The sequence below is a fragment of the Octodon degus genome, unplaced genomic scaffold (assembly GCF_000260255.1).
Source record: "Octodon degus isolate 3935 unplaced genomic scaffold, OctDeg1.0 scaffold00091, whole genome shotgun sequence".
NCBI classification, from domain to species: Eukaryota; Metazoa; Chordata; class Mammalia; order Rodentia; family Octodontidae; genus Octodon; species Octodon degus.
In genome coordinates, this window is record NW_004524667.1 from 3,002,763 (window position 1) to 3,030,239 (window position 27,477).

The window sequence follows — 27,477 nt, forward strand, 5'->3', positions numbered from 1 at the left end:
AGTCAAGGCAAGAAGTAATGATGGTTTGATTTGTAAGCATACATTGTAGAAGATGGACAAAATAGAATGAATGCCAAGGAAGTAAAATCAACAGAACAAAATGACAAATTAGTAACTCTCAGGCTCTAATTCATAAATTTGCAAGCATGCTTTGGTTACTAGTCTAAATACTAAATTCAGAAATAAGAGACATAAAGACACCCATGGCAGAGATGATACAATTCTGGTAGAGAAGTATTCAGTAACATTTTTTTCTGACACTTACAAATCTATCCCTTGTTCTATTATTTCTTTTTGTTGTTTTAGGACTTCAAATTGTTCTGGATTATCAGTGCCAGACATCTGTGTACTATAGCTGCCTATTCCTGATGACGATGTTGACTCCAGGGAGTTTAAACTTCCATATCTGTTTATTGTCTCAGGGTGTTTGATTTCAGTCATCTCTTGGTCTGAGGGTTTCTCTTGACCTGTAAGAAACATTGGTACAGTATATTAAAACAGCCCCCTCCCTTATCCACAGGAGATACATTCCTTTTTTTTTTTTTTTTTTTTTTGGTACTGGAGATTGAATTCAGGACCTTGTACTCTCGAGACAGGTACTTAAGCCACTGACCTATCTCCTGGCCTTCATAGAAGATATATTTGAAGACTAAATAATGGATGCCTAAAACCATATATAGATATATAGATACAGATTTAGATACAGATATAGATAGATATATATAGTATCAGGGTTCAACAATAATTAATGATCACAGCAACCTCAGCATATGATTACTTTTCTTGAGATTTTCTTTCACCTTTTCACTTAAAGCACTTCATGGCACCTCTTTGGCATGTTCCAGTAACACTGCTCTTATGCTTTGGGGCCATTATTAAGTAAAATATTTGTTCCTTGAACACAAATCTTTAAATTCCATGACAGTTTGCCGAACAAGGTTTCTAAATGAGTAATGGGTAGGTAGCATATACATTGGAAAAGTGGGTTATTTATATGTTACGCAAGATGGAGAGGGATGTTGTAGACTTCATCACACTACTTAAATCAGTGGGCAATTTAAAATTTATGAATTATTTCTTGTTTTTCCCTTTAACAGTTTTTGATTGTAGTTGACTGGAGATGACCAAAATGATAGGTAAGTAAAGAAAGTAAAACCACTGGTAAAGGCAGATGCTACTATATTCTGTTGAAGAAATGTAAAAAGGAAATCTTACTCTTAAAAGGTATTTCAATGTTGTTTAAATAACTACGTAAAGTAAATAATGTATGGTGCTATAATAAAAAATTTACTTTGATACAGAAACCATTTAATATTAAAAATGTGATCTTAAAAAGTGTGATACAGAAAGACAATGTATAGCTTGTACTAGGACTCTTTTTTTTCAGTTACAGTGCTTTGTAATCACAGGAGTTTTGCTCATGCTTTGAGTTATTCCCCAACTGACAGTGAACATCAAACACATAAACAACTCAACCATCTTAAAGCATATAGGCTATATTGTTAATATAACTAAATTTGAAAATTCAACTAATTTCAAGTGGAAATGGTGGCACCTACCTATAATCACAGTTACCTGAGAGACAGGACAGTGAATTTGAGGCCAGCCTGAGCAACATAATGAAACGTCACCTCAAAAAACAAAACCAAAGCTTAAATTTGGAATAATTTTTTAAGGTGCTTTTCTTGGGAGGGGGTACTTTTTAATGAACAGGACCAAACCCAGGGCTATGGGGTGGTACCACCAAGCTACATTCCTGGTCCTGAATTGGTAATCATTTTAAAGTTAGTTACAGTATGTGAATCATAAAGAATGTTTTTAACAGTAAATGAATAAACATGTCACGAAACTGATGTCATTTGCAACTAGCTCCCAAAAGACTGTTTTTCTTGAAATGATGAATTTTAAGAATTATAACTCAAAATGTTACCTTACCAAGAGTTGTTTGAGAGTTGGGATTCACATATTGATCCTTACTCCACTCAACCATACACTTCAAAATTGACACTAAGCATTCTAAACCTTTCTTCCTCAGACTCAATTCCTATAATGCATAAACAGAATAAAAAAAAGATCTTTTAAGGAAAATGCATGCCTGTTCCTTGGAAATTTAAATCTGAAAATTTTTAAATATTTACCTGAACATTGCTCATACCAAGTTCTTGACTGCCCCTTCCTTGTGCAATTTTTGACAGATCATTTACTAGTCTCTCAAATATATTTGCTGCATTTAAATCACAGTCATAGTTTACATAAATATCCACTACACTCTGAGCATCTGTAACAACATATTAATTTTAACAAAATGTATGTAATATACAAATGCATCTAGTCTTTTAAATAACAATAAGAGATTAAAAAGGATAATTTCAAATACCTGCACAAATCCTGGTTAATGTCTGAATAACCATCCATTTGTGATCAAACGAGCTAGTAGAAGTTTCCAAAATATATAGGAAAATTTCTTTAAAGAACACCTGTGATGGGGAAATTGCTCTTTAAAACACTGCAAAGAATTCAGATACATGATTACTTTTTAAAAATCCCAAGGCTATAGAACAGGGATCAGCACCCAGGTTCCTTTGGAGTTCATCTATATCTGAATTCAATCTCCAAAATTCTCAGTGTTGTAGGCAGCTGAATTAGATAGATATATTATAAGCTGTCAGACAGGGCCAGGCCCTCAAAGAGACAAGATGGAAGACAAGGTGACTTTGCAACTTGGAAGAGAAGACACTCCTGTATGGGCCATATCTCAAGACCAAGACAAAAGAGTAAACACAGCTACATACTTCCCTAGGCATGGCATCAGGGATTGATATACTAAACAGGTATCAATCACCTTGAAAGAGCCCAAATGAGTCACTAACCCAACCCCCAAAAGGAAGAGATCCTGTTCCATATTCATGCCCACTTGCTACATGACTTGCTTCCCCATTTGATACTGGATTTAATCAATTTTACCTGAGTAATGGTGCTTGTAATCTCATTAGTTAACCATAGTTTGTCTCACCTCATGCCCACTTAAGCTAGTTTCCATGTCTTCTCCATCACCTTACAGACCTACCTAACCACATGGTTTTCCTCTATAAAAGTCCCTGGAAGAGACAGCTTCCTGACCACCCGCTTGGGGCCCTCCTCCTGTCCCTCTCTCGGATAGGAGCTTTCTTTCCCTCAATAAATATATTTTGCTCATAACCTCTGTTTTGTTCCTAAAATTCATTCTTTGGTTTTAGAGAACACGAACTTGTCCTGGGTACCTTTTAGGTTGAGAGATCAGTTTTTCTCCCTGTGTCATTTTTAGGTTCCCTGTATCATTAGGACTAAAATAATCTGAGTGGGTGACTTAATCTTCCCTTGTAATATTAGCCCTGTGCTTTACCTTGCTGTGTTTTGTTTGCCATCGCACAGCTGCTACAAATAAAATACGCAAAATTCTGGATTTCCTCAGGACAATAACTGTTCAAAAGAAATACAAGTCATGCTTCAGGTTTTCTTCAAATATCACTGTTTGACGGTGATATTTTTCAGACTAAAGTTCAAGATAGTCCTAACTTCTAGATTTTAATGTAACTGATACTCTATAAATAAAAATGATCTATTTCTTATATGTTGTTACTACTTACAAAAGGGAAGACCTTTACTGACTAAAAACTATACACAAGCTGCTTTTCATTTTTCTTTACACCAAAAAGTATCAAGTATAAAAGAGTTAACTTAATGGAGTAAAATTCAACTTAACAGCTTAGAATTTTCAGATTCAAATTTATTTTGGAAAACTGTCACCTAAGAAGGGATAACTACAAAATTAAACAAAATCCTAGTATTTATGGTATATATATATATATATATATATATATATATATACAATTTTAAGATGACTGACATCTTTCCAAGGTTTAGGTTTTCTTGCAATGTATTTTTGTTTCACAAAACTCAATACATTTGTATTTACTTCCTTAATGCTGCTGTTTGTATCATGTAAAGCTTTGATAGGATCATCACCACTGACCTATGTACTTTAAGCTTTACAGTAACAGGGACCAGGTCTATCTTCCCTTTTGAGACAGGATCTTAATATGTTGTCTAGGCAGGTTTAGCCCAGGCTGGCCTCAAATTCATGATTCTCCAGCCTCAGTTGCCCAAGTGACATATGCCACCACTTCTGGCTCAGGGACCAAGCTTTCCTTCCTAGGCATTGTGTCTGCAATGCATGGTGCATAAACAGGCATTCAATAAATATTTATGGCCATGTGGTCACATTTCCCAAACAATACATTAAGTCAAATACATTGAGCAGCAAATTCACAGGAGAGCCACGAAAATTCTTGAGGACAAATTCAGTAGGAAATACATCTGCTGGATACCTCAAAAGAATATTTACAGTTCTAATTAGATTATACTACCATCCTTTCATTGACATAATTATCTTTACAAAACTGGGTGCTTTTAAGTTGCTATGATAAAAGGATATATACATAAAAAACAATGAAGAATAGCAACGCAGGAGGTACTGTCCAATCTGATTAAAAGGTCTAAGAAGTTGTACAGTGACCAAGAGCAACTACAACCCAGTAGTAATGAATTGTGGCTCAGGATAAAATGAAAGCATTTTTAATTTATATGTACTATTTTTAAAAATAGATACTAGCTTAAGATAAAGATTAAGTTGTTTAATCGTAACTGCTTAACTGTTAGGTATTTCTTTCTATGTATACCATGAAAAGATTACAGATACTGATGGTGTCATGAATCACTTTAACTATACTGTTCTATTTTTGCTTTATGTGTATGTATGTTGTGGGAAGGAATTATGGATTAAGCCCAGAAACTCATGCATGCTAAGCAAGTGCTCTTCCAGGGAGCTACCTCCGCATTCCTTTTAATTTTGAGACAGGGTCTTAAGCTGCATGGTGACCTGAAACTTGTAATACTCCTGCCTGAGCCTTCTGAGTAGCTAGGATTACAGATGCATGCCACCATGCCTCTCACTTACAGAATAAATTTTAAAAAGATATCAAGAAACAAGGGGAAAAAAAGCCCTTCAGTTACCATCTATGGATTATCATGTTGTACTAAATAAATAGCTATCATTGTAATATACCATGTCTAAAAATAGAAAAAATCAAATTTTTAATGATTCCTTGAACACCTATCTATCTATCTATATAGAATAATAACTATAATAAGTTAAACTTAAAAAATAAAAAGGATCACGGAAAAAAATTTAAGGTTTATTGAGTAGATATTTGACTGATCAATCTTGTGTGCCTGTATCTCATAATCTCACAAGGGCCAGTCAACTAGCTCAGCGGATTAAAGCACCTGCAAGCAGGGCCAGGGGCCAGGGGTTCCATCTCTGGGTCTGCCGTGCTGGCCCTGTCCCCGGGATGCACTGAGAGGAGAACTGAGATGGGGCATGGTGGTGCGCGCCTGTAATCCCAGCTCTTGGGAGGCTATAAACAGGCAGATCACTATAAGTCCGATCTAGTAGTGACACCCTGAACACCCTGTAGACCCTTCCCTAAAATAAAAAAAAATAATCATCTGAGCAACAAATCTGATAATATTATGTAATATAACCACCACTGTTACTTTCCTATTCTTACTTTGAAATTTTGAACCATTTTTATTGTTTTATGTGACTTTCTTTGTTCTTTTTTTCCTCTTTAAAATAAATTTAAAAAGCAGTGACCAGGGTTCAAATCCCAGCACCACATGCCTTGCCAGCCCTGAACTCTCCACAGGCTCCTGAGCCAGCAACTAAGTGTGTGCGTGGTGGTGCACACCTGTAATCCCAGCGCTGGGAGGCTGAAAACAGGAAGGTCACTACAAGTCTGAGCTGCATAGTGAGACTGTGTATCAAATACATAAAAATAAAATAAAATAAATTTTAAAAACTCATAGGCAAGCCATATAAAATAGATGTTTTCTTTAAATAATTCAGTGCACACTGAAAAAAAGGGCTTGACACTCTTAAAGTAATTCTCCATGTAATAACAATCTTAATTTTGTCTTAGAAATTTCAGTATTAATGTGTTTTTGCCATGTGGAACAAAACATCTTGAATTTGAATGTTTACTATTTTCAGAAGTATTTTTATATCTCATTATCCTCTTCATCTCCCTTTGTGCAACAATGGACCATGAAATAAACACAACTGTTTTCTCTAAAAAAAAAAGAAAGCAAGAAAAAAAAAAAAAGCACCGCATTATTACAACAATTGTAATAAGAATCTACCATCTGGGGCTGGAGAGATGGCTCAGTGGTCTAAAGCACCTATTTGGAACAAGCTTGGCAAAGCATCAGGGACCGCGGTTCGATCCCCAGCACCACATGCCAGCCAGCCCCGCCCCCTGGTGGGCTGAGCTGGCCACACACACACACCACACTCTCTCTCTCTCTCTCTCTCTCAAAAAAAAAAAAAAAAAAAAAAAAAAAATAAAAAAAAAAAAAAAAAAAAGAATCTACCATCTATGAGTCATTAGGAAATTTAACTTATTTCCTTTTAAACTCATTTTTAATGGAAGAATAATATTCATACCTTACATTATTTTTATGATACCTAATTGCATAAGAATTTGCTATACATTAAACAAGATGGTTAAGGCAATGATCCTGACAGTCTCCATCAGGTTTTTGAAACTAGCAGTTAACTGGAAGGATTCTCACTCGGACTAACTATATATGCTGATACCTATGAATTAAGCAACTGTACTGAGGATAGCGATGTATAATACTAGGGTCAATTTATTTATTTATTTATTTATTTATTTATTTATTTATTTATTTTGCAATACCAGGGATTGAACCCAGGACCCTGCACTTGCCAGGCAGGTACTTATCCTACTGAGCTATCTCCCTGGTAATGCTAGGGTCATGCTTGGAATATCTGTCATTCTGGTCATATAAATGCGTACTGATGCTAATGTCATATCAATTGCTGCTATGCTCTCTCTCAAGTAAATGTTTGTTTTAAAAAAAAAAGGTAATAAAAGAAAACAAGAGACAAGGAAAAAATGTCATAGGACTGTCCTACTACAATGTTGTATATGGTTAGATTTCTAAATTTCTGTGTAAGAATGTGTAATTGTTTATTTTTATTTTTTATTCTTTTTTCACATCCTATACAGATTTAAAGTTTAGCATATCAACGATTGCTGGAAAATACCTGTTCCATGTTATATCTAAGGCATTTGATATTCAGATAGTGATGTTAAGCTCAAATGCCTATGTTATAGGATAATAATATCATTAAGCTTCTCTTCTGGAGGAAGAGAACTTAACAACTTAAGTTTGCAGGCCAAAAAAATAGAGAAAAAGAAGGGCTACAAGGATAGCCAACATTTTGGCCCTAGCCCATTAAGGTCAGCGAGGACTCAGGACATAAGAGAACCTGTACTGTAACATCCTATAACTCAGTGGTGTCCCAAATTTTCTGTTCAAGGAGATTATGGGGCCACAGAGGAAGGTGATCAACGATCTAGAGTGTGCCTAAGAAGAGTCACCTAGAGAGTTAAAAAAAACTCTCTCAGGTTTTGACAGAGGGCAAATTGGTCAAGCAATAGCCATGACTCATCCAGATGGCTGACATGGACAAAAGATCTACAAACTGCAGTACAGGGTTTCAGGGTAAATCCTGAGGTGTTTTGACTGACTTTGTCAGATACAAAAGTTGTATTTTTTGATATATAGGTCTTGCTTTATCTTGGGCTTAACCATCCAGCAGAAAAGTATAAACATGAAGTATAAAAAGCAAAGCCATATTAATACGCTGAGCTGTAAAAGGCTCTCTTTTGATATTGCTAGTCCTGTGGATAACCCACTATTATGGTCTACTGGACTATATTGGATTATTTTGCTGCATTCACATACCTACAATATTTGAATGGCAATGAAATACCCATCTCTGACAAAATTAAACAAAAAAGAGGGATATAAATGAAGGACCATTTTGTAGTGGAAAAAAAAATATATATATACACAAAATAGCATAGATATACAGCTACTTTCTCTTAGTTCAATGAGAAGATAGATTTGTACTAATAGTGTTTAGACAAGATATGTCTGCATCTTGTACTATGAGTAACTATTACAAAGACAACATGCAATGTATAGATTACTGTAACTGGCCCACTAACCTGTTTTGAAACTGTTTCATTGCTATTTCTTTCTCACTAAAATTAATTAAAAAAAAAAAAAAAGAATTTGCTATACAGGGCTTGGGAGATAACTCAGTGGTCTTGGCACCTGCTTGGCAAGAGCAAGGACCAGAGTTTGATTCCCAGTACTGCATACCATGCCAGCCCCAAAACCAGGCATGATGGCACATGCCTGTAATCCAAGTGTTGGGAAGGCTGTGACAGGAAGATCATTATGAGTCTGACCTACAAAATGAGATCCTGTAACAAATAAATACATAATTAAAAAAACAAAACAAAACTGCAGTACAGCCTACCAAGTAATTACTATGGGAATCTAAGTGTTCAAAATCTGCTAAAGTAACTGGCTACACAAAGGCCTTCAACATTTTCTGTCAGCTTAAATCCTCATCTTCAGATTTCTGGGTTTCTATAAATACTCTAAAGGTTTGTTTGTTTGTTTATTTATTTGGCAGAACTGGGGATTAAACTCGGGCCATTGCACTTGTCAGGGAAGCGCTTATTCTACTGAGCCATCTCCTCGGCCCCTAAAGGTTTATTTTAAAGTCTCCTTTATCTGTAGTTCCTGAAGATAATGGAAAAAACTATGTAAATGTAGCATCTGTTCCTAAATGCTTAGTATTATTTACACACACACACACACACACACAAAAAAAAATATCTATCTATCTATCTATATATATCTATATCTCAAACTTCTAAATCTTGACAACATACAGGTACTAAAAGTTGTTTCTTGTTAAAAAATATGGCCTAAGTTTTAAAACTTTTAATACTTCATTCCCATAAAACTGTTGTAAGTGGGGCTGGCGAGATGGCTCAGTAGTCTAAAGCACCTATTTGAAACAAGCTTGGCAAAGCACAGGGACCGCGGCTCGATCCCCCAGCACCACATGCCAGCCAGCCCCGCCCCCTGGTGGGCTGAGCTGGCCACACACACACAATAAATAAATGTAGTAAATAAAAATAAATAAATAATTTTAAAAAATGTTATAAGTGGTTTTGATAGATATTACAGACCATTAATGAAAAGAATGATTATTTTGATCATCAAAAATTCTGAGAAAATAATTTATTCTTTCAGTTGAGCTAATGTGTTATTAGTACTTCATTAAGAAAATATAAAGTTAAAAATCAAAATGCAGGGTCGGCTAGATAGGTCAGCAGACTAAAGAATCTGCTTAGGCACAACGCAGCAGCCAGGGTTCATGAATCCCCTGCATGCTGTTCCGGTCCTACCCCTGGGGCGCACTGAGATGGTGACTGAGATTGGGTGTGGTGGCCCGCACCTGTAATCCCAGCACTTGGGATGCTGAAAGCAGGAGAATCACTACGAGTTCGATCTATGTAGTGAGACCCTGTAGACCCTGTACCAAATACATAAAACTAATAATAATAATAATAATAATAATACTCAAAATGCAACCTGTACATGCAATTTATTAAAAATTAAATGAAGGTTACAAACTGACATAAAAAATGGATATTTCTAAAATACAAATGTTAAAAAAAGGGTACAAATTTGAAAAAAAAGAGTATAAATTCCAGAGAGCTAGAATCACACATTCCATTAGTACAAGTTCTTTGCAGATAGGGACACTGTCCTCACTTAGTATTCTCAGTGCTTATATGGAGCTTAGTACCTCACAGACACATGGTAGCTGAATGGGTGAATTAAAAAAAGAGGTACATGAGCACACACAAACATTTTCTACTCTAAAAAGTTGTCTAGAAACTTGTCTAGCATGAAACAAATGAAATATTGAACAGTATCTAAAATTTTAATGTCTAAAGTAGAACATACCTCAATTTGCATCTTCAAATGTGTCTTGAAGTTTGACAACAAAGTAAGAAATATGGAAAGAGAAAGCTCAAAAACTTCTGGAACAGACGAGACACCATTTTTTGAGAGTGCAACACAAAGATACTGCTTAATAGCATTAATAAACATCTCATTTGTTCTGAAAACAGGTCCTGCATTCTGCAGAATGGATAGAAGTAACTGCAATGAAAGAATCTTGGATCGTAATTCATGAGACCTAAAATATAAAAAAGAAAGCAAGGTATATGGACAAGTTTAGTATTATGGTAATAACAGATTTATCCTGCTGCCACATTTAAAAAATTTTTAAATGAAGTGGAATAGAAAAACTCAACATTAAAAATAAAAAATACAGTACATGGAAAAGCTTAGGCACAAAACTTCACAAAGCTTTCAAATGGGGGAACAAATCATGAATATTTAATGTCACTTTACTTTTCCAGTGAAAAAGAAAAAATAATTGAAGAAAAATGTTGCGCTTCTTTCAAAATTATGTATATCTCATTAGAAATCACTATAAATCTAAGAATATCAAGTTATGTTACAGGCCATATTCATTTTGTATTATAACCATTTATATGTATTTTTCAGGATGTATGTAGAGCGTATTAGCCTAGATATAATCTTAAATAAAAATGATAGAATGAAAGAAAAATCACTATAAAATTTCAATTGAAACCTTCACTGTAACAGTTTCAATATATTTTTTCCTAGTTATTCTACTCAAAAATCCTAAACCCCAATGAAAACTTGAATGTGTTATCAAACTATAGCACTATTTCAAGCTTATTTTTTTTAACAACCAGGTTTTTCTGTTGAAATAAATGCACACTTTTAGAATATTTAAACAATTTCCTAACAGTTCAGACATCTAAATAGTGTAATGACAGCTGACAAATATCCATCTTAAAATTTTATTTTCTAATCAACATACTGTCATGTTTTCTAGTACTATGAAAATTTTAATTAGATGTACAAATATAATTTGTGTCCCATTAACAAAGATCAACAGACCTAGGAGATTGATCCCAAGGAATATTCAAATTCAGGTCACACTGAAACACTCCAGTAGGGTTTTTTTTTTTTTTTTTTTCAACTTTTATCCCAAATACTATATATTCAGTCACACTTACACAGTATAGGAAATTTAACTGCTCTAAGTAAATCTAGCAAGGAATATTTCATTTCATGTAAACTGGTATCACAAAAAAGAAAACATATACTATCTTCTTTGAAACAAAATTGAAGCTAATCATGGTTCATTATTACAAAGTCCTGTTTCCTAGATGGTTATTACTCTAAAGTACTAGTACTCCTAAGTCTAACTTACTATCAGTTTTTGGGAGGCTCAATTCCTATTAGATACTGTAACCTGCCATTCTCTAAATTTCAGTTTTTGTTATACTTTGTCTTTGCATCCCCAGCACATATCAAAATGCTTTCAACACAAGATGCGTTCTCCAAAATTAAATAACTTATTCTTGTGTTCAGTCATTTATTAAGTACGTACTATGTACAAGGTACTAATCAGTGAAGAAATGTCAAAAGACTATCTTAAGTTTTATTTATTTTGGTTTTTTGAGAGGATCTCACCATATATGTAATTCAGGCTGGCCTTGAAATCAATATGTAACGCAGGCTGGCCTGGGACTAGCAAGAGTCTCCTGTCTCAGCCTCCCAAGTGCTGGAAATAAATTACACTTTTTAACGGATAAACAAGGCTGGATATTCATGCCTGCAAGTTTTCACGGAAGTAGTTTCAAATTATGATTCAAGTTTAAAAAATAATTCCAGGATCATCATCTTAGCAAAATGGAAAACATAAAGAAAAGCAAAGATAAAAATAAAACCATGTAACTATAAAAGATCACTGAATTTGACCAAAAAATGCTATTCAAGAAAATATTTTTTTCTTTTGGAAAAACAAGAGCTCCTAGAATTTGACTTCTTTCCATCTTTCTAATAGTTTAATAACTCTGACTGGCAAGTGGGCCTTCAAACAAAATTCTCTAATATTTGGTTTAAGCCCACTAAATATGAAGATTAAGTAGTTTACATTTTATTCGTTAAAAGAATCTTCCTCTTCCAAGGTAATGGGGATTGAATATAGGGCTTCTGAGGGAGCTACACCTTCAGCCATCTGTTATTTTTTTTAAATTTTGAGTCTCACCAAAATCGTTATTTTCCAGAATTGTACTCAAATTAATAACCCACAATTCTCCTCCCTCAGCCTTCCCAAGTGCTGGGATTCAGGAATGTACTATCATGCCTTGTCAACACTGTAGAGTTTTTTAAAAACTGTAGGTAAAAAAAAAATAATAATAATACAACTGAAATAGTGTTGCTTACATCTCCCCCAGCTCAATATCCCTTTTTAAATGTTACTCTCTAAGGATTCTTTCTCCAGGAAGTTCTCCTTATCTAATACTATCATACTACATTCTGCTGCAACACTGGAAAGGCAGGTCACTCTTAAAACTCCATAGTTCAACTGCAGACAGTAATTAGTTACACTTGAAAGATTTATGACTTATAGGAATGACATTTCTTTAGGGTTGCTCAAAAAATTTGGTATCTAAACATAATTTATTAGAATAGAATACGTTATTAGTTCCCTTCAAAATATTTCCCCTCACTTTGAGCACATTTATTCCATAATTCTTGTCACTTTCTGAAGTACTTCTGGAAGTTCTCTTTTAAATCTTTTTTTTTTTTTTTTTTTGGTACCAGGGGCCAAACTCAGAACCTTGGCAGGTGCTTGTACTGTTGAGCTACCTCCCAACACTGGAAGTCCTATTTTACAAATACTTTTATGAGATTTGATCAAAAATACACTGAATGCTGCCAATGGCCATCTGATGAAAATGCAGGCTTGTAAAAAATGTGTGTCCTCATCTACCTTATTTATACCAGGTCCTCCACTGTGAACGCCCTCAGTCTTACCCAAAGTCAAAATCATCATGAGTGGTAAAAGTTTTCAAATGATTCGAGACACCAAGATTGCTATGACAGCACAACTAAGGACACTAATGAAAGTGATCTTTTTAAAACAGCTTCAGAAAGTAGAAATAATGATATGCTAAGTGAGTTTGAACTAAAAGTGAATATTTTGAGGGGGCTTAATGGTAATGTGTCTTCATTGTAATAATTTATTTTTAATTTATTTTTATCTTTTGTTTCTTTATTTGGTACTGGGTGTTGCTACACAGGTGAGACTCATAGTGATGCTCTTGTCTCGCCCTCCCCAGTGCTGGGACTACAGGTGTGTGCCACCATACCTGGTTTCAGTGGCTGGCATGGTGCACCCAGGTTTCTGTGGCTGGCATAGCATGCAGTACCAGGACTTGAACCCAGGTCCTTGTGCTTGCCAGGCAGGCACTTAGATCACCAAGCTATCTCTCTCTCCTACTATAATAATTTTAAAAAATTAAGCATTTGTTGTGTTTTTTTTTTTTTTTAATCACATGTGATATTTCATGGGAATCAGACAAATGCCATTATCTCTCTATAGAAAAATGAGTCTTGGGCATTCTGTCCAACCTTAATCCATACATACTGATTTTCATTATGACTTTTTACATTGATTTCTTTAAGTTATATTACATTTTGGTTTATAGTTTTCAGTAGCTTAGCATGTAGTGGGAAGGGGCTATACTGACTCTGAAGTTACTTACAACATGGAAATAAATATTTACAATTATTTATTCATCAGTAACATTTACCAAGCACCTATCATGTACCAGACACTATTATGCTGTCTTGTCATTTGGGAAATAGTGTAAGATACCTTCACCAGCAATTTGGGAACCGTTTTTCAATACCAAAATTTTTTTTTTTCATAAATGTTAGGTTGATTTATAAGCTCTATTCTGGAGAAGTTACATGGCCTGTTCATAATCATGAGTAATCAAACTCTGAATGTACTTTACATAGCAGTTAAAAGCTACCATGCAGGAGAAAACAATAATGCCCTTTTCTTTTTTTTGCAATAGTGGTAGATTGAACCCACACACAATCTACCACTGAGCTACATTCCCAGACTATTTTTAGTTTTTTACTTTGAGATTGGATTGGTCTCGCTAAGCCCTCCAGGTGTGACTAAAATGTGTAATCCTCCTACTTCAGTTTCTCTGGGTGCTTGCATCGCAGGGGTATGCTACATGTCTAGCAACAATTTTTTTAATAAAATATCTCTACCCCAGATTTTAAAGTACTATGGCACAAAAACAGCAAAAGAAAATCCAAACACTGTTAACAGTAAGTTTCAAGCTGAAAAACTGCTACTTGTTAGCAAAATGGCTAATGACTTACTTTGGATCTGGTGGTCCATCTGACAGTGGCTTCATTGACAGTTTACATAATGACCTGAATACTAGAAAGGCATCCTTTTGTAAAATGTGGGAAAACTTAGCACCAGGTGAAGGTCCTGAAGAATTTCCAGATTCCTAAACAAATTAATATACCATGAAAATACACATATTTTCCAGGGTAAAATAATTTCAGCCTTCTAGTATATTTTACTTAGTTCATTAATAGGTATACTATTCCCCACCCCACCTATTGGAAGAGAACTGAATGATGAATTTATCATACCGCTTTTCTTAAATCTTATACACCATTCTCACACCCAATAACAATACTTTTAAAATGCTTTCTTTTAAAAGTCCTTCTGTCACCAAATAAAAGCTTAAAAAATTTACCTATCTTATACTATTACTGACAACCCCCCCAAAAAACCTAGCATAAACCAAGACCTCATAAAACACATATCCAAAAGGCCTTTTAGCAGACCTTATCAAAAAAGTTACAGACTAGAACATAAAACAGAAGAAAGATGAACTCCTATGACTAGCACAGTACTGATTTCTCTGTTTATAAAAGATGACTTTAAATTTCCAAAAGCTGTTTTGTCTTATACTATCATTACCCTATTACATGTGGTAAGAATGTTCTTTTAAAATGCCATTTGAAAAGGTATAGGTGAGAATGTGAACATAAAGTTGGAAATGTAGCTATCTATATATGAAAGGAATAAACAGCGCTAATTTTTATCAGTGAAAAAGTTCACTTCCACAAATTGAAATCTGACAGTATCACCAACCAGATTTACTGAAAGATGCTGACAGATATAAATCTTTCCCCACCCACTTCAACCCATTTATACCTGAGTATCGTTGGAAGAAACAGATAACCTGTCATCAGGTAAGGATGGTGTATATGCAACAGAAATTGGTGTTCCTGGAATTCCATTTGCTTGAATATTTTCACTGTCACTACCATCCTCTATAGTTCCAATGTTGCCATCTGTACTTGCATTTATAGAAGTCCCTTCTCCCATATCTAAAATAGAATTTAAAAAACATGCAAATAAATCTAACTTAACCAAAGTGTGTTTTAAAAGTGTAACATATTTAAAATGAAGTAGTGGCAGAAAAGCAAAGTGAAGTAAAATATGTACTGGCAAGATTTAAAGGTTAGCATATTTACTACTAAGTCAATAAGCATTTGGCATACTTCTGAATATGATCCTTCAGTTGCTCTGGCAATGAAATACACTTAGCTGATGAAATGCTGTCCAAGACCTGCAAAAGCAGTTTTTTTCTTTTTTAAATCCTTAATCATTTATTTATTTACAGCTCAGACTTGTAGTGACCCTCCTGTCTCAGCCTCCCCAGCACTGGGATTATAGGCATGTGCCACCACACCGTTTTGGTGGCCAACACAGTGCACCCTGGGTTCTGTGGCTGGCATGGCATGTAGTACTGGCGTCGAACCCAGGTCCTTGTGCTTGCCAGGCAGACACCTAGGCCACCGAGCTATCTTCCCAGCCCAAGCAGCTTACTTTTTAGTCTACATTAGCACTTAAACTGTGTTGTGATGAATCCTAAGGCCTTGAGATGCTAAAAGAAATTCTTGAAAAATATCTCATGGTCAAATACAAGCTATAGTACTTTCAAAATTTATTTTACTATGCGCTTCTCTGCTTTTTTTTTTTTTTAACAGAATATTATTATCTTTAGTAACACATGTTCTTTGGAACATAGCTTGTAAAGTGATGGCCTGTATTACTGAATGATTTTCATTCTTAGTAGTCATACTTGTAATTAATATAAACTGGAACTAACTTCTAGTAGAAAATACACAGATAACAGAAATAATATCAAGTTCCATTAACTACTCAAGGTGTAATGTATTTGTTATTTTAAAAAAACAATACATTTATGTCTATGGCCACAGTGACATAGCTATCTAGTAGGAAGCTACTCCTTTCACGCAACCAATGAAAGAAACTATAAGGAAACTATGTGGGAAATATTCTGTGCTATGAGGAGGACATGTAACTTCTTCATGTAACATGAAAGATACGTATTTCAATCATGTCTCTTCCATCTAACTGAATAAGCTATTTTTTCTTTCTTTGCCTGTATTTCTTCACCAGCAACACAGAAAATAAAGTCTATGAGGAATTACTAAAATATAAAGACACAGCATATGACACAACTAGTACTCAATTAGTGGTTGTTATTACTAATTTTATTATTAACTGATTAAATCTCTCCAGGTTTAGAGTGACTCAAGTAATGTGAAAGGAGTAGCATCTTCTGGCTCCTCTACTCTGAAGGTGCTTTTCGCTCTTCAAATGAGAATACCCTGCAAGAGTAAGCTAGATAATACCAAACTAGATTTTGCAATTAACAAGTATTATATTAAAGTTATTCAGTAATAAACACATTTGGGAAATGAGATCACACAAAATGAGACAGCTACTTTCTCAGATAAACTTTTAGAGCTTTAATATTCTAATGTTTGATATGCATGATGCTATTATAGCTTTCATTATATGTATATACTACACATACAAGAAATGGTTATAGATGGCAAAGAACTCTCTGGCATCACAAAAAATTGAGTAATAATTATCAGAAACTGAATTCCTAACAGTCCTTAAAGCATTTACTCTTTTTTTCTCTCTTTGCACCTAATTGTATTTCTTTCTATGACTCTGTATGGCAACTTGTGTCTAGATGTCCCACAAAAGCCCCATGGTCAGGCTTTTTCAGATTTGGCTGGATGCACAATGTGTGATGCTGGGTTCGACTCATAGTGCAATGCTAGGATCAAGGGCCCTAGGGTTAATTGTGAGTGCTACTCACCCTAAGTAACCTGGGTAAAACATAAGGGATAGAAAGAGCTGTGGCTGACCCTGGCTTGGTTTTCCTACCTTCTGTCCACTATGAACTATTTCTCCACTGTGATGACTGTCATCCATCCTGCATTGGAGCCAACTGATTTAGACTGAAACTTTCACAAACTGAGCTAAACAAACAAACAGACGAACAAAAACCTTTTCTCCTTTTTGGCTGTCAGGTATTTTGTCCCGCCAATGATAAAAATAACTAAGACCACCACTAAAAAAGATCTCCAATGTCTTTTTAGCTAAGAATTAAATTAATTTTGCATAGGCTTTTTTACTCTATTTTAAACCACTACAAAGTTCTCTGACAACTCTAAAAATCTTTTCAATTCTCTCATTTAGGTAGAATTTACTTTAAATTTCTAAGCTCTCTGTTCTCAAATCCACATTTTCTTAAATTGCTATCATTCTCCTTCACTGAATGTTTTATCATTATACTTTCAATTTTACACAAATACATCTTACCTAATTCGTTCATTCTAAATTTTTTCAACTCTTGCCGTATTTCAGCTATTATCATTTTCCTCTCTACTTTTTTCAAAGTTCTCAAAGGAACACATGATTTTCTTTGATAAAGATAAAGAGACTTGTACTCAAGTACAAAGACCAAAGAGACCTAAGAAATGAGAGTATACTTGGATTTCGTCCTGCACTTAAAAAAAACAAAGGATGTAAGACATACATTTTAGGAAAATTCTTGTATTAGATACTATTAAAATTTCTTGCATTGAAAATGAAATTGCATTTAGCTATGATAGTGGCCTTATCTGTAGTAAACGTATACTGTACTATCTAGAGGCTAAAATGTCATGATGCATACAATGAATTTTCAAATGATTCCGCAAAGGCATATATATATATATATATATATATATATATAGTATGTGTTCTAAAAGACACAAGGCAAATGCAGCAAAATTGATGATTAGTGAATCCAGATAAATATGGGTGTTCATTATATAATCCTAGGATCTTTTTTTATAGATCTGAAATTTTTCCACATATTTCATAAACATTTTCAAGCTAAAGATCAAAACCAGTGTATCAAAAGTAAATTATTAGTTTTAACTCCCCAAGTTATTTGTCAGTACCATTCAACACTCCCAATAGTATCATCATCAACCCAATCCACATAGGCTCAAAAATTGGGAGACTACCCATGTAAAAAACATGTAACACAGTAGGCCTGATACTACCTTAGGAAAGCCTACTTTTAAGGCTAGAATTTGGATGACACCTGGTATCTTATTTTTTGGGAGGGTAACTAACAGAACTGACTAGAAGCTTATAGTCCAGCAGTTCCAGTCGTGAACCTCTGGCACACATGCAGCAGTAGGCTGTTTGTTATCACTGAAAGCTCTAAAAGGTTCATCATGAATGGTCTAAACTGTTCCAACAGAATGGATTATGCAGAACCACCTTTCATTCTAAGGATCTCTAATTTGAACCAACATTTATCTACAATTCTGGAATTCTGACATGCCAGGCAGAGGTACCTAAATAACAGCCCCCAATAAACACGTTAGGCCATAAATCTCTAATATGCTTCTCTAATAAATATTTCATAACTTGATGCTAGAAGAGCAAAGAGTATCCTGCATGACTTCTGTGGCACAGAATTCTTCAAAGTGTTCACTGATTTCTTCCAGACTTTACCCAATACACTTTTCTCCTTTGTCAAACTTGCTTTGCAAATTTTAACAGTCAAATTTTGTCAAAATTGCTTTGAACCTTCTTGCTGCAAACTTTAACAGTGAATAAAACCGTATGTTATGTCTCGTGAGCCTTTCCAATGAATCACAAAATCTTGAGGCAATCTTGCAGACCTCTGACTGTTCAAGCTTAGTCTACTATGGCTGGTCTCTTGAACTTCCTATTTTCAAACTTAGCTAGTAGCATAGTTCTAATGTTTCATGCCTCAGCTATAAAATCGTCAATGGTAATTCATTTTGTCCTGGAATGAAGTCCAAAATCTTACTCCTGGAACTTATAAGCCTCTGTGGGTTGGTTGCCTGCAAACTCTTCTACATGACACCACATACACTATACTGTTGGAAATTGTCAAGTGGTAGTTTGACTAATCTAATCATTCTCTTCTGCAGATTCTCTCATGTTAGGAAAACAGCAAGTTCAAATAAATAACCTTATGAGGAATTTTTTTTCCCTAGTAGAAATAATATGAAAAACTTATTTGATATTTTGGACAAGAGCAGAGCTAAATAACCCAGCTCCTCTGTGGCTTAGAAATAAAGACTATCCCTTTAGCACAGTGTAAGATTTAAATGCAAACTGTACACAGGTACGTATTATATAAAACATTGTGTAAGACTTCTGTTGCCTTATTAATATACTTCTAGTCCCTATCCAGATCACATTCAAATACTGATGGTCCCAATAGTTATATTGAAATAAATCATCAAAAAAAGGAAATCTTTAAAAAGTCAAATAAAAATGCCTTAGTAACCATACATCCAACTAAAACTTTATCTTCTTAAATGAGAGTTGCTTCCCACCAAAAAAAAACCCCTACTTTATTTTCTTTGCACTAAAGTCATAAATCTTCATAATTATCTTTCTTGCCCAGTAATTCAAATAAAAATGGTTAATGAAGAAAGACATAGGAATTACAGATGTTTTAAATTTTTTTTTTTTTTTAAGGTTTAAAAATTACTTAAGGGGCCAGGGATATAGCCCAGTGGCATGGTGTCTGCCTAGTAAGTGCAAGGCTCTGAATTTGATTTCCAGTACCAAATTAAAAAAAAAAAAAAAAAGTATTTTAAGGTTTATAATTCCTAGTAAGAAAACATTATCTGAATGAATACCCTAATGGAAAACCATTGTAAAATGCTTCAGTTCCACTTGGTGCAGAGGGGAAGGGATTATCTTCAAAGCACCACCAACTCTCCCGATGAGGTCAGAGGCATACTGGTTTGTATTATTGCAACATCCACTAAGTAAGTCATCTAGGTTGCTTTCCTTTTTTTTTTGCGGAACCGGGGATTGAACTCAGGCCCTTGCACTTGCCAGGGAAGCGCTTATTCCACTGAGCCATCTCCCAGGCCCAAGGCTGCTTTTCTTTTAGGAAGGGCTTTCTCAGATGAGCATTATGCTCTGACCTCCAAATTTGGCTGACACTTTACAGATGAAATTCATAACCTTTGGATTACTCTGATATTTCTACATACTTGTGGGATTCCGGGGCCACATCCTGGAAGGCCACCATAACTTCTGGATCCTGCATGGGTGCAAGGACCTCTAGATCACTAAGAATCTCATTGAGACCAGGTATTCCTGCCATGCCTGCTCCCATTCCAAGCATCCCTCCTCAGAAACTATCAGGCATTTCCCCAGGAAAGCCTCCTGGAAAAGTCCTATGAGCTCACTGTCTGGCTTCTTCCTGCCGCTGAGTTTTTCACGCTCCTCTCCAGCCTTCTTAACCCTATTCTTTCTTTGATCTCTCTTCTTCACTTTTTTACTCATACTTTCTCTGATGTTCAGCAATTTTCTGGGCCCTTGGCTGAACTTCTGTCAATGCTGTAGTTGTATCCTCACAATAATCCAGCTTACAAGCAAGGGAAAGATCATAGGCTGTTGCTTCTTCCTAATGGCCCAGAAGTCTGTGTGCTTTCCCTCACCACTTGAATGGTTGGGCTGAAACATGATTTATTTCAATGGCTCTGGCACAATCTAGAAAAGCAGCATTTGGCTTCTGTAACTTGATGATGACATTGGTCCTCTTGGCATACAGAATGCCAAGCAAGGATTCAGTCTGATGACATCTGTGAACAAATCAATGGCTTTCTATAGTTTCACCATCATTTACAGCATCAATGACAGCCCCTTTCATTTACTTGACCCAGCACCTCCTCAGTTATCGCTACATTTTCATTTTCCATTTCATGAGGGGTATCAGTGTCTGGCTCAATTACACCTTCACTGTAGATCTCTGGATCACTTTCCTCACTTGATGGCTCATCTGTCTTTGTTTTCTCCCATTTTCTTACTATTTGTTTTTTCTTCCTTGATATTTTCTTCTGATTTAGCTTTATGAGTAGCAATGGTACTTTACACCCCCACATATTCTCCACTTACTCCCTCAGGAAACACATCTCCTTGGTGTGCAGGATGCTTGGATCTTGCTCACGTATTTCCACAAAGGCTTAAAGCTTGTTTACTTTGTGGGGATCCATGGTCAGCAGACCATGGGTGGCTGCTGAGGAGGCCACAACCAGATCCCAGATGTGGGCAATGGGTCAGTGAGACATGCAGAAGGGGGTGGTTGTTGCACTGAGGAATCTTAAAATAAAAGGGAAACAACCATAATCCAGGTCCCAATCAAATTTTTAAAATTAATTTTTTTTTTTATATTTTAAGGAAGCTACAGCAAGCTGAATAGATCACTGAAGCTCTAAAAGGTTCTCCATCATTGGAGTACTCAGATAGTTGATCTCTGAGAAAGAGGCCAAAAGTGTAAGTTGCAACACATGGTACAGAGAAAATTGAATAACACTTTGCAGATTGAAACTAGATCCTGATTTCTCACTGTACTAAATTAAATTCAAAACAGATCAAAGAGCTAAACATGTAACAGGAATACTGACAATACTAGAAGACGAAATTGGTAACATATTTATGAAGCCACAGCTGTACAAAAAAGATGTTCTAACCAGAAATATAACTGCACAAGAAATAACATTAAGGATCAACAAATGTAATTATATTAAATTGCAAAGTTTCTATGCAGCAAGAGAATCAATTGGTAGAGTGAACAGTCAACCTACAGAATGGGAAAAACATTTTTGTTACCTATCCTCAGACAGAGGACTATTATCAAAAATATATAGTATAAATAACTTTAAAAAACTAAACCACGTAAAAGATCTGCTCAAGAAATGGGCAAAAGATGGAATGGCACACAGGAAGAACTACAAATGGCCAACAAATATATGAAAAACTGTTCAACATCTATGGCCACTAGAGAAATGCAAAGTAAATTATTATTATCCTTGTTCAAGAAAGAGGGGCTATCACCATGAAATCAAAAAAATAATAAATTCTGGTAAGACCGTGGTGAAAAAGGAAACCTACCTTGTTTTGGGGAATGTAAACTAATACAACCGTTATGGAAATCAATATGGAGATTTCACAAAGCATTAAACTTAGAAATTCTATGTAATCCAGCCAGCCCCCTTCTAGGTATCTTTCCCAAAGAGCTTAAGATATCATAGTATAGCAATACATGTATAAAAATCTTCATAGCAGAAAAATTCATAACAGTTCAAACCTGGAAGGATCTTAAATACCTATGTGTATGAAGGAATGTGGTATTCATATATAATGGAATGCTAGTTGGATAAAGAAGGACAAACTTCAGACATCTGAAAGAAAATGGATGCACCTGGAATATATGATGCTGAAGGACAAAAACCAGACACAAGCTTAAATACCATATGGTATCTCTCACTTGAGTAAGGCGAGGAACACAAACTAAGAGAACAAGAGGATGAATGAAAGGAGCCAAGGGGATGGATCTCTTGTAAATGGTAAGGGGTCCAAGAGACTAAGGGTGAGGGGAGGTGGGAAGTGAAGGGGAAATAAATAAACCATGTATAGAAGCCTAATAAACTCAATATATGTAAATATTACATGCCATAAACATGAGCTAAGAAACATACCAGTAAAAATGAAAATGGGCAATGAGAATTAGAGAAGGAAGGGAGGGAAGGAGGGAAAGAGGGAGGGAGACAAGAAAGGGAAGGAGATTTAAAAAAAAAAAAAGGCAAGTTAGGATTAGGGATATAGCTCAGCTGCATAAGTGACTGCCTGGAAAGCACAAGTTCCCAAGTTCAATACCTGGTACCACAAAAAAAAAAAAAAAAAAAAAAGAGGCAAGTTGTATTATTTACATGTACCCACTTAAGATGACTATAAAATGCATGTACTACAAACATATACAAACGAAAAATTTTTTCAAAGTAGTATTCCTATATAATGAAATATATTTAAAAATAATAGTTTCTCCCCTCTTATTTTTGGCTTCACCTTCTGCATTTTACTCACAGTACATTATAGACTGTAAATATTCAAATGGAAAATTCCAGGAATGATTCTTCTGTTTTGAATATGTGCTGTCTCAGTAGCATAATGAAATCTCTTCCTACCTCAGTGCATCCCATCTAGATCAAGAAGCATTCTTTTGACGAATGTATCTATTGTACATATGCTACCCACCCATTAGTCACTTAACAGATCTACTGTCACGATATTATAGAATTTGTGTTCAAATAACTCTTAGACTTAATAATGGCCCATGAGCACAAGAGTAATAATGTTGACTACTCAGACATGCTAAAGAGAAGCCATAAATTATCATCAAGAAACCAACCAATAACAAATGCTGGAGGGGCTGGGGAGAAAAAGGAACCCTTCTCCACTGTTGGCAATATAGATTGGTACAACCACTCTGGAAATCAGTCTGAAGATATCTCAAAAAAAGAGGCTAGGGAGATCGTTTGGTGGCATAAGCCTACCTGACAAGCACCATGCCCCTAGTTCGATCTCCGATACTACATACCATGCCGCCCCAGAACCAGGTGTGGTGGCACATACCTATAATCCCAGCACTAGGGAGGCTGAGACAGGATGATCACTACGAGTTCAAACTGTGTTGAAAGACCCTATATCAAAACAACAACAACAAAATGAGGATTGGAGGTCCCATTTAACCCAGCTATTTCCTTTCTGGTTATCTTTCCAGAAGAATTAGAAATATATCACAGTGATATATTTGTGATAGATATATATATATATATATATATATGAACATGCACCCATGATAACAGCAGTATAATTTGTCATAACAAATTCTTGGCAAATGTCCATCAACCAAGGAATAACATATGTAAATATCATATTGTCTCCCTAGTATAAGAACTCAAAAGAGGAATTACATATAGAAACGTACAACACAAATAAAAGGAAAGCGAGAACTTGAGGAATGGACAATGAGGAGTGGGCAAGGAGAAAAGCTGGGAAACATGACAGGGGCAAAGCCATGCATTTGATTGCACGAGATGGGTGGGGCAGTGATCCTAGGGGACATCAAAAGGTTTTTGAGACTAGCAGTTGGCTGGTAGGATTCTCACCCTGACTAACTGTATATGCTGGTGACTGTGAGCCAGGCAGCTGCACTGAAGATGGCGATGTGTAACAGAGGGGTCACACTTGGAGTGCCTGTCATCCTGGTCTTCTAAATATGTATTTCTTCTCATGACATACCAATTATTGCCATACTGTCTCTCAAGTAAAGGTTTTTTTTTTTTTTTCCTTTAAAAAAAAGGGTAATAAATGAAAAAAAAATAATATATTTCAGGTGAATAATAAGCTTCTCTTCTGGAGAGTTAACAACCTAAGTTAGCAGATCAAAATTGGAGAAAAGGAAGGGCTGCAAGGTCAGCCAACATTTTGGCCCTAGCCTTTAAAGGTCAGTGAAGACCTGGGACATAGGACAATCTGTACTGTAACATCATGTAACTCAGTTGTGTTCCAAATTTTCTGATCAAGATTATGGAGCCACAGAGGAAAGTGATCAGTGATGTATAGTGTATCTGGGGAGAGTCATAAGGAGAAAAAACATTCTCTCAGGCTTTCGCAGAGAGCAAATTGGTCAAGCAATGGTCGTGATTCATCCTCATGGTTGACACTGACAAAGGATCTACAAAGTGTGGTACAGGGCTACAGGATAAATCCTGAGGGTACTTGACTGACTTTATCAGATACAAAAGTTACATTTCTTGTTATATAGGTCTTGCTGTATCTTGGTCTTAACCATCCAGCAGAAAAGTATAAAAACGAGGTATATAAAGCAAAACCATATTAATATGCTGAGCTGTAAAAGGTTCAAGTCAATAACTCCTGAGGATAACCCACTAATATTATAAACTGCTAGACAGTGTTGGACTGTTGTGCTGAATTCAAACACCTATAGTATTTAGATGCCAATAGAATACACACCTCTGACAGGACTAAATTAAAAAAAGGGGATACAAAGGAAAGACCATTTTCTATTTATATATACACAAAATAATTAGGATATACAGCTACTTTCACTTAATTCAATGAGAAGAAAGAGGTGTAGTAATAGTGTTTGGACAGGATATCCTATCTGCTTCTTGTACTATGGATAATCACTAAGAAAATAACAATGTACAATGTATTGATTATTGAAACTATCCTATTAATTAGCTTTGAAACTGTCTCATTCATATTTGTTTCTCAATAAAAAATTTTTAAACCCCCCCCCCCGAGGAATACATAAAAAAGATGTGGTATTTTTCTATAATGGAGTACTACTATTCAGCTATCAAGAAGGATAAACTTGAGGCACTTATAGGGAAGTGGATGTGACTTAAGTCCATACTTATAATTGACATAAATCAGTCTTGCATGTGTAAACATTGTATTGAAAAAATCTGAGAGCCTGAGTTCAATCTCTGGTTCTGAAAAAAAAAAAAAAAAAAAAAAAATTCTGAAAATTAGACACAAAATGCACAACAGATAGTGTGAAATGGGAAGAAAATGTTCAAAAGGAGAGAGAGAAACTGGAATGGGGAAAAGAAAAATGGGAGGAAAAAAATACACACACACACACACACACACACACACACACAAGGCAGTTAAGATAGCTATACTACTGTTATTAGCTCATGAAAAAGATAACAATATGCCTATATTGCTTGGTTTTTCATGCCTATATCTTATATTGTGAGCAACTACTTTGAAGATAACAATACACAATGTACTAAACACTGTTGTTCTCCTATAAAACTTATTTTCAAATTTTATATTATTGTTTCTATTGTTTTTCTTCTCTTTAAAAGAAGAAAAATAGGTTATAAGGTCCTTCCATTAATTGAAAAGGTAAAAATTCTTGATATAATAAAAGGAAAAGAAATCATAGGCAGAGATTGCTAAGATCTCTGGTAACAATGAATCTTCTATCCTTAAAATTGAGAAGAAAATTCATTTTAAGTTTTGCCACATTACATCAAACTGCAGAAGTTATCACAGTGCATGATTTAGTGCTCAGAGAAAGACAGGGAGAGGTAGAAAGAAAGGGAGGAGTATATAAAGGGTTTGGTACATCATAGTGGTTTTAAGAATTTACTGAGGAGGGTCTTAGAAGTCATACCCTATAGATTAGAGGGTACTACATTTTTCTAGATCACACACACAAATCACTAAATTGAGAAAGTGTTCATAATTTTGTCCTTTCGGTGGTTGGACTCTATGGTTAGGTAAAATTCTATGGACTCTATGGTCAGATAAATTTCCATGAAACAGACTAAATTCATTTTGAATGAAGTATACTACCTCCAACAATGATGTTCACCATTTCTTCTACAATGCTCTGTACAACGTCTTGTGGCTTTTCCTCATAGTCATGGTTCTCTCCATCATACAAAATATCATTTTTAGATAATGCTTTAAGAAGAGAAAAACTCAATTAATTTTTTGGGAAACTTTACTAAGCACATTTGATGAAAAATGTTTCTTCCTGAAAAATGAAGCAACACTAAAAAAATCATATAAAAATTAGATACGATTATGTCAAACAATCAAAATCTGTTAAAAAAGAAAAACACCAAACAAGTGGTTCACCTGACAATCTATTAAATAATTATTCAATTTAAATTTTCTAGATTATTCCTTTAAGAACTGAACTTTTAAGTCTTAAGTGAAACATCTGTTTTATGCATGCTCGCTTAGTTCTTATAACTACTATACTAACCCTTATATAATGTATGCTAAGTGTAATTAAAATGTTCTGACTAACTGGTAAGATCAACACTGTACTTTACTACAGCATCCTTGAGAGGGGGTAATTTGGACATCTATCAGTGCTTTTCTTACTACTTCTCAATTGAATCTACATTTCCAAATAAAACTAAAGTGAGGAAGTGAAAAAGAATTCATTTGCCAATTTAGTAAGAAACATCACAAAAAACCCCAGGTAACTACAAATCAGAAATTCTAAACAGATTAAGAGGAATTAATGTAACTTAACATTCTAGATAGTTTGGCTAGACCTACCACTGATTAAAATAGAATTTGCAATGAGCTTCTTGAAATGCTAACAATATCTCTAGGTGGCTCACAGCATGTTAGAAAGTTCAGATATCTAGAAGCCTGTCACGGGAGCCAATGTACTACATCAAATGGAATCAGACTATACAAATAGCTAGTACTCCTGCTGTCTCCACTGGCTCCTGTACCATAAAAGGCCACTGTACCTGTCC

General features: G+C 35.1%; 1 protein-coding gene and 1 pseudogene across 2 annotated transcripts in view; both read right to left on the minus strand.

Annotated features, from left to right (window-relative positions):
- Nucleotides 1-27,477, minus strand: part of Arfgef1 (ADP ribosylation factor guanine nucleotide exchange factor 1) — a 156,044-nt gene that overhangs the window by 63,223 nt on the left and 65,344 nt on the right. For both annotated transcript variants that reach the window (XM_004637529.1, XM_023722363.1), the window contains exons 7-14: nucleotides 26,552-26,662; nucleotides 15,149-15,324; nucleotides 14,296-14,429; nucleotides 9,967-10,201; nucleotides 2,378-2,477; nucleotides 2,139-2,278; nucleotides 1,936-2,044; nucleotides 266-467 (exon numbers count right to left, since the gene is read on the minus strand). In XM_004637529.1, coding sequence (XP_004637586.1) covers nucleotides 266-467; nucleotides 1,936-2,044; nucleotides 2,139-2,278; nucleotides 2,378-2,477; nucleotides 9,967-10,201; nucleotides 14,296-14,429; nucleotides 15,149-15,324; nucleotides 26,552-26,662 — 1,207 coding nt within the window. The remainder of the gene's footprint in view (nucleotides 1-265; nucleotides 468-1,935; nucleotides 2,045-2,138; nucleotides 2,279-2,377; nucleotides 2,478-9,966; nucleotides 10,202-14,295; nucleotides 14,430-15,148; nucleotides 15,325-26,551; nucleotides 26,663-27,477) is intronic.
- Nucleotides 20,273-21,369, minus strand: LOC105743015 (annotated as a pseudogene).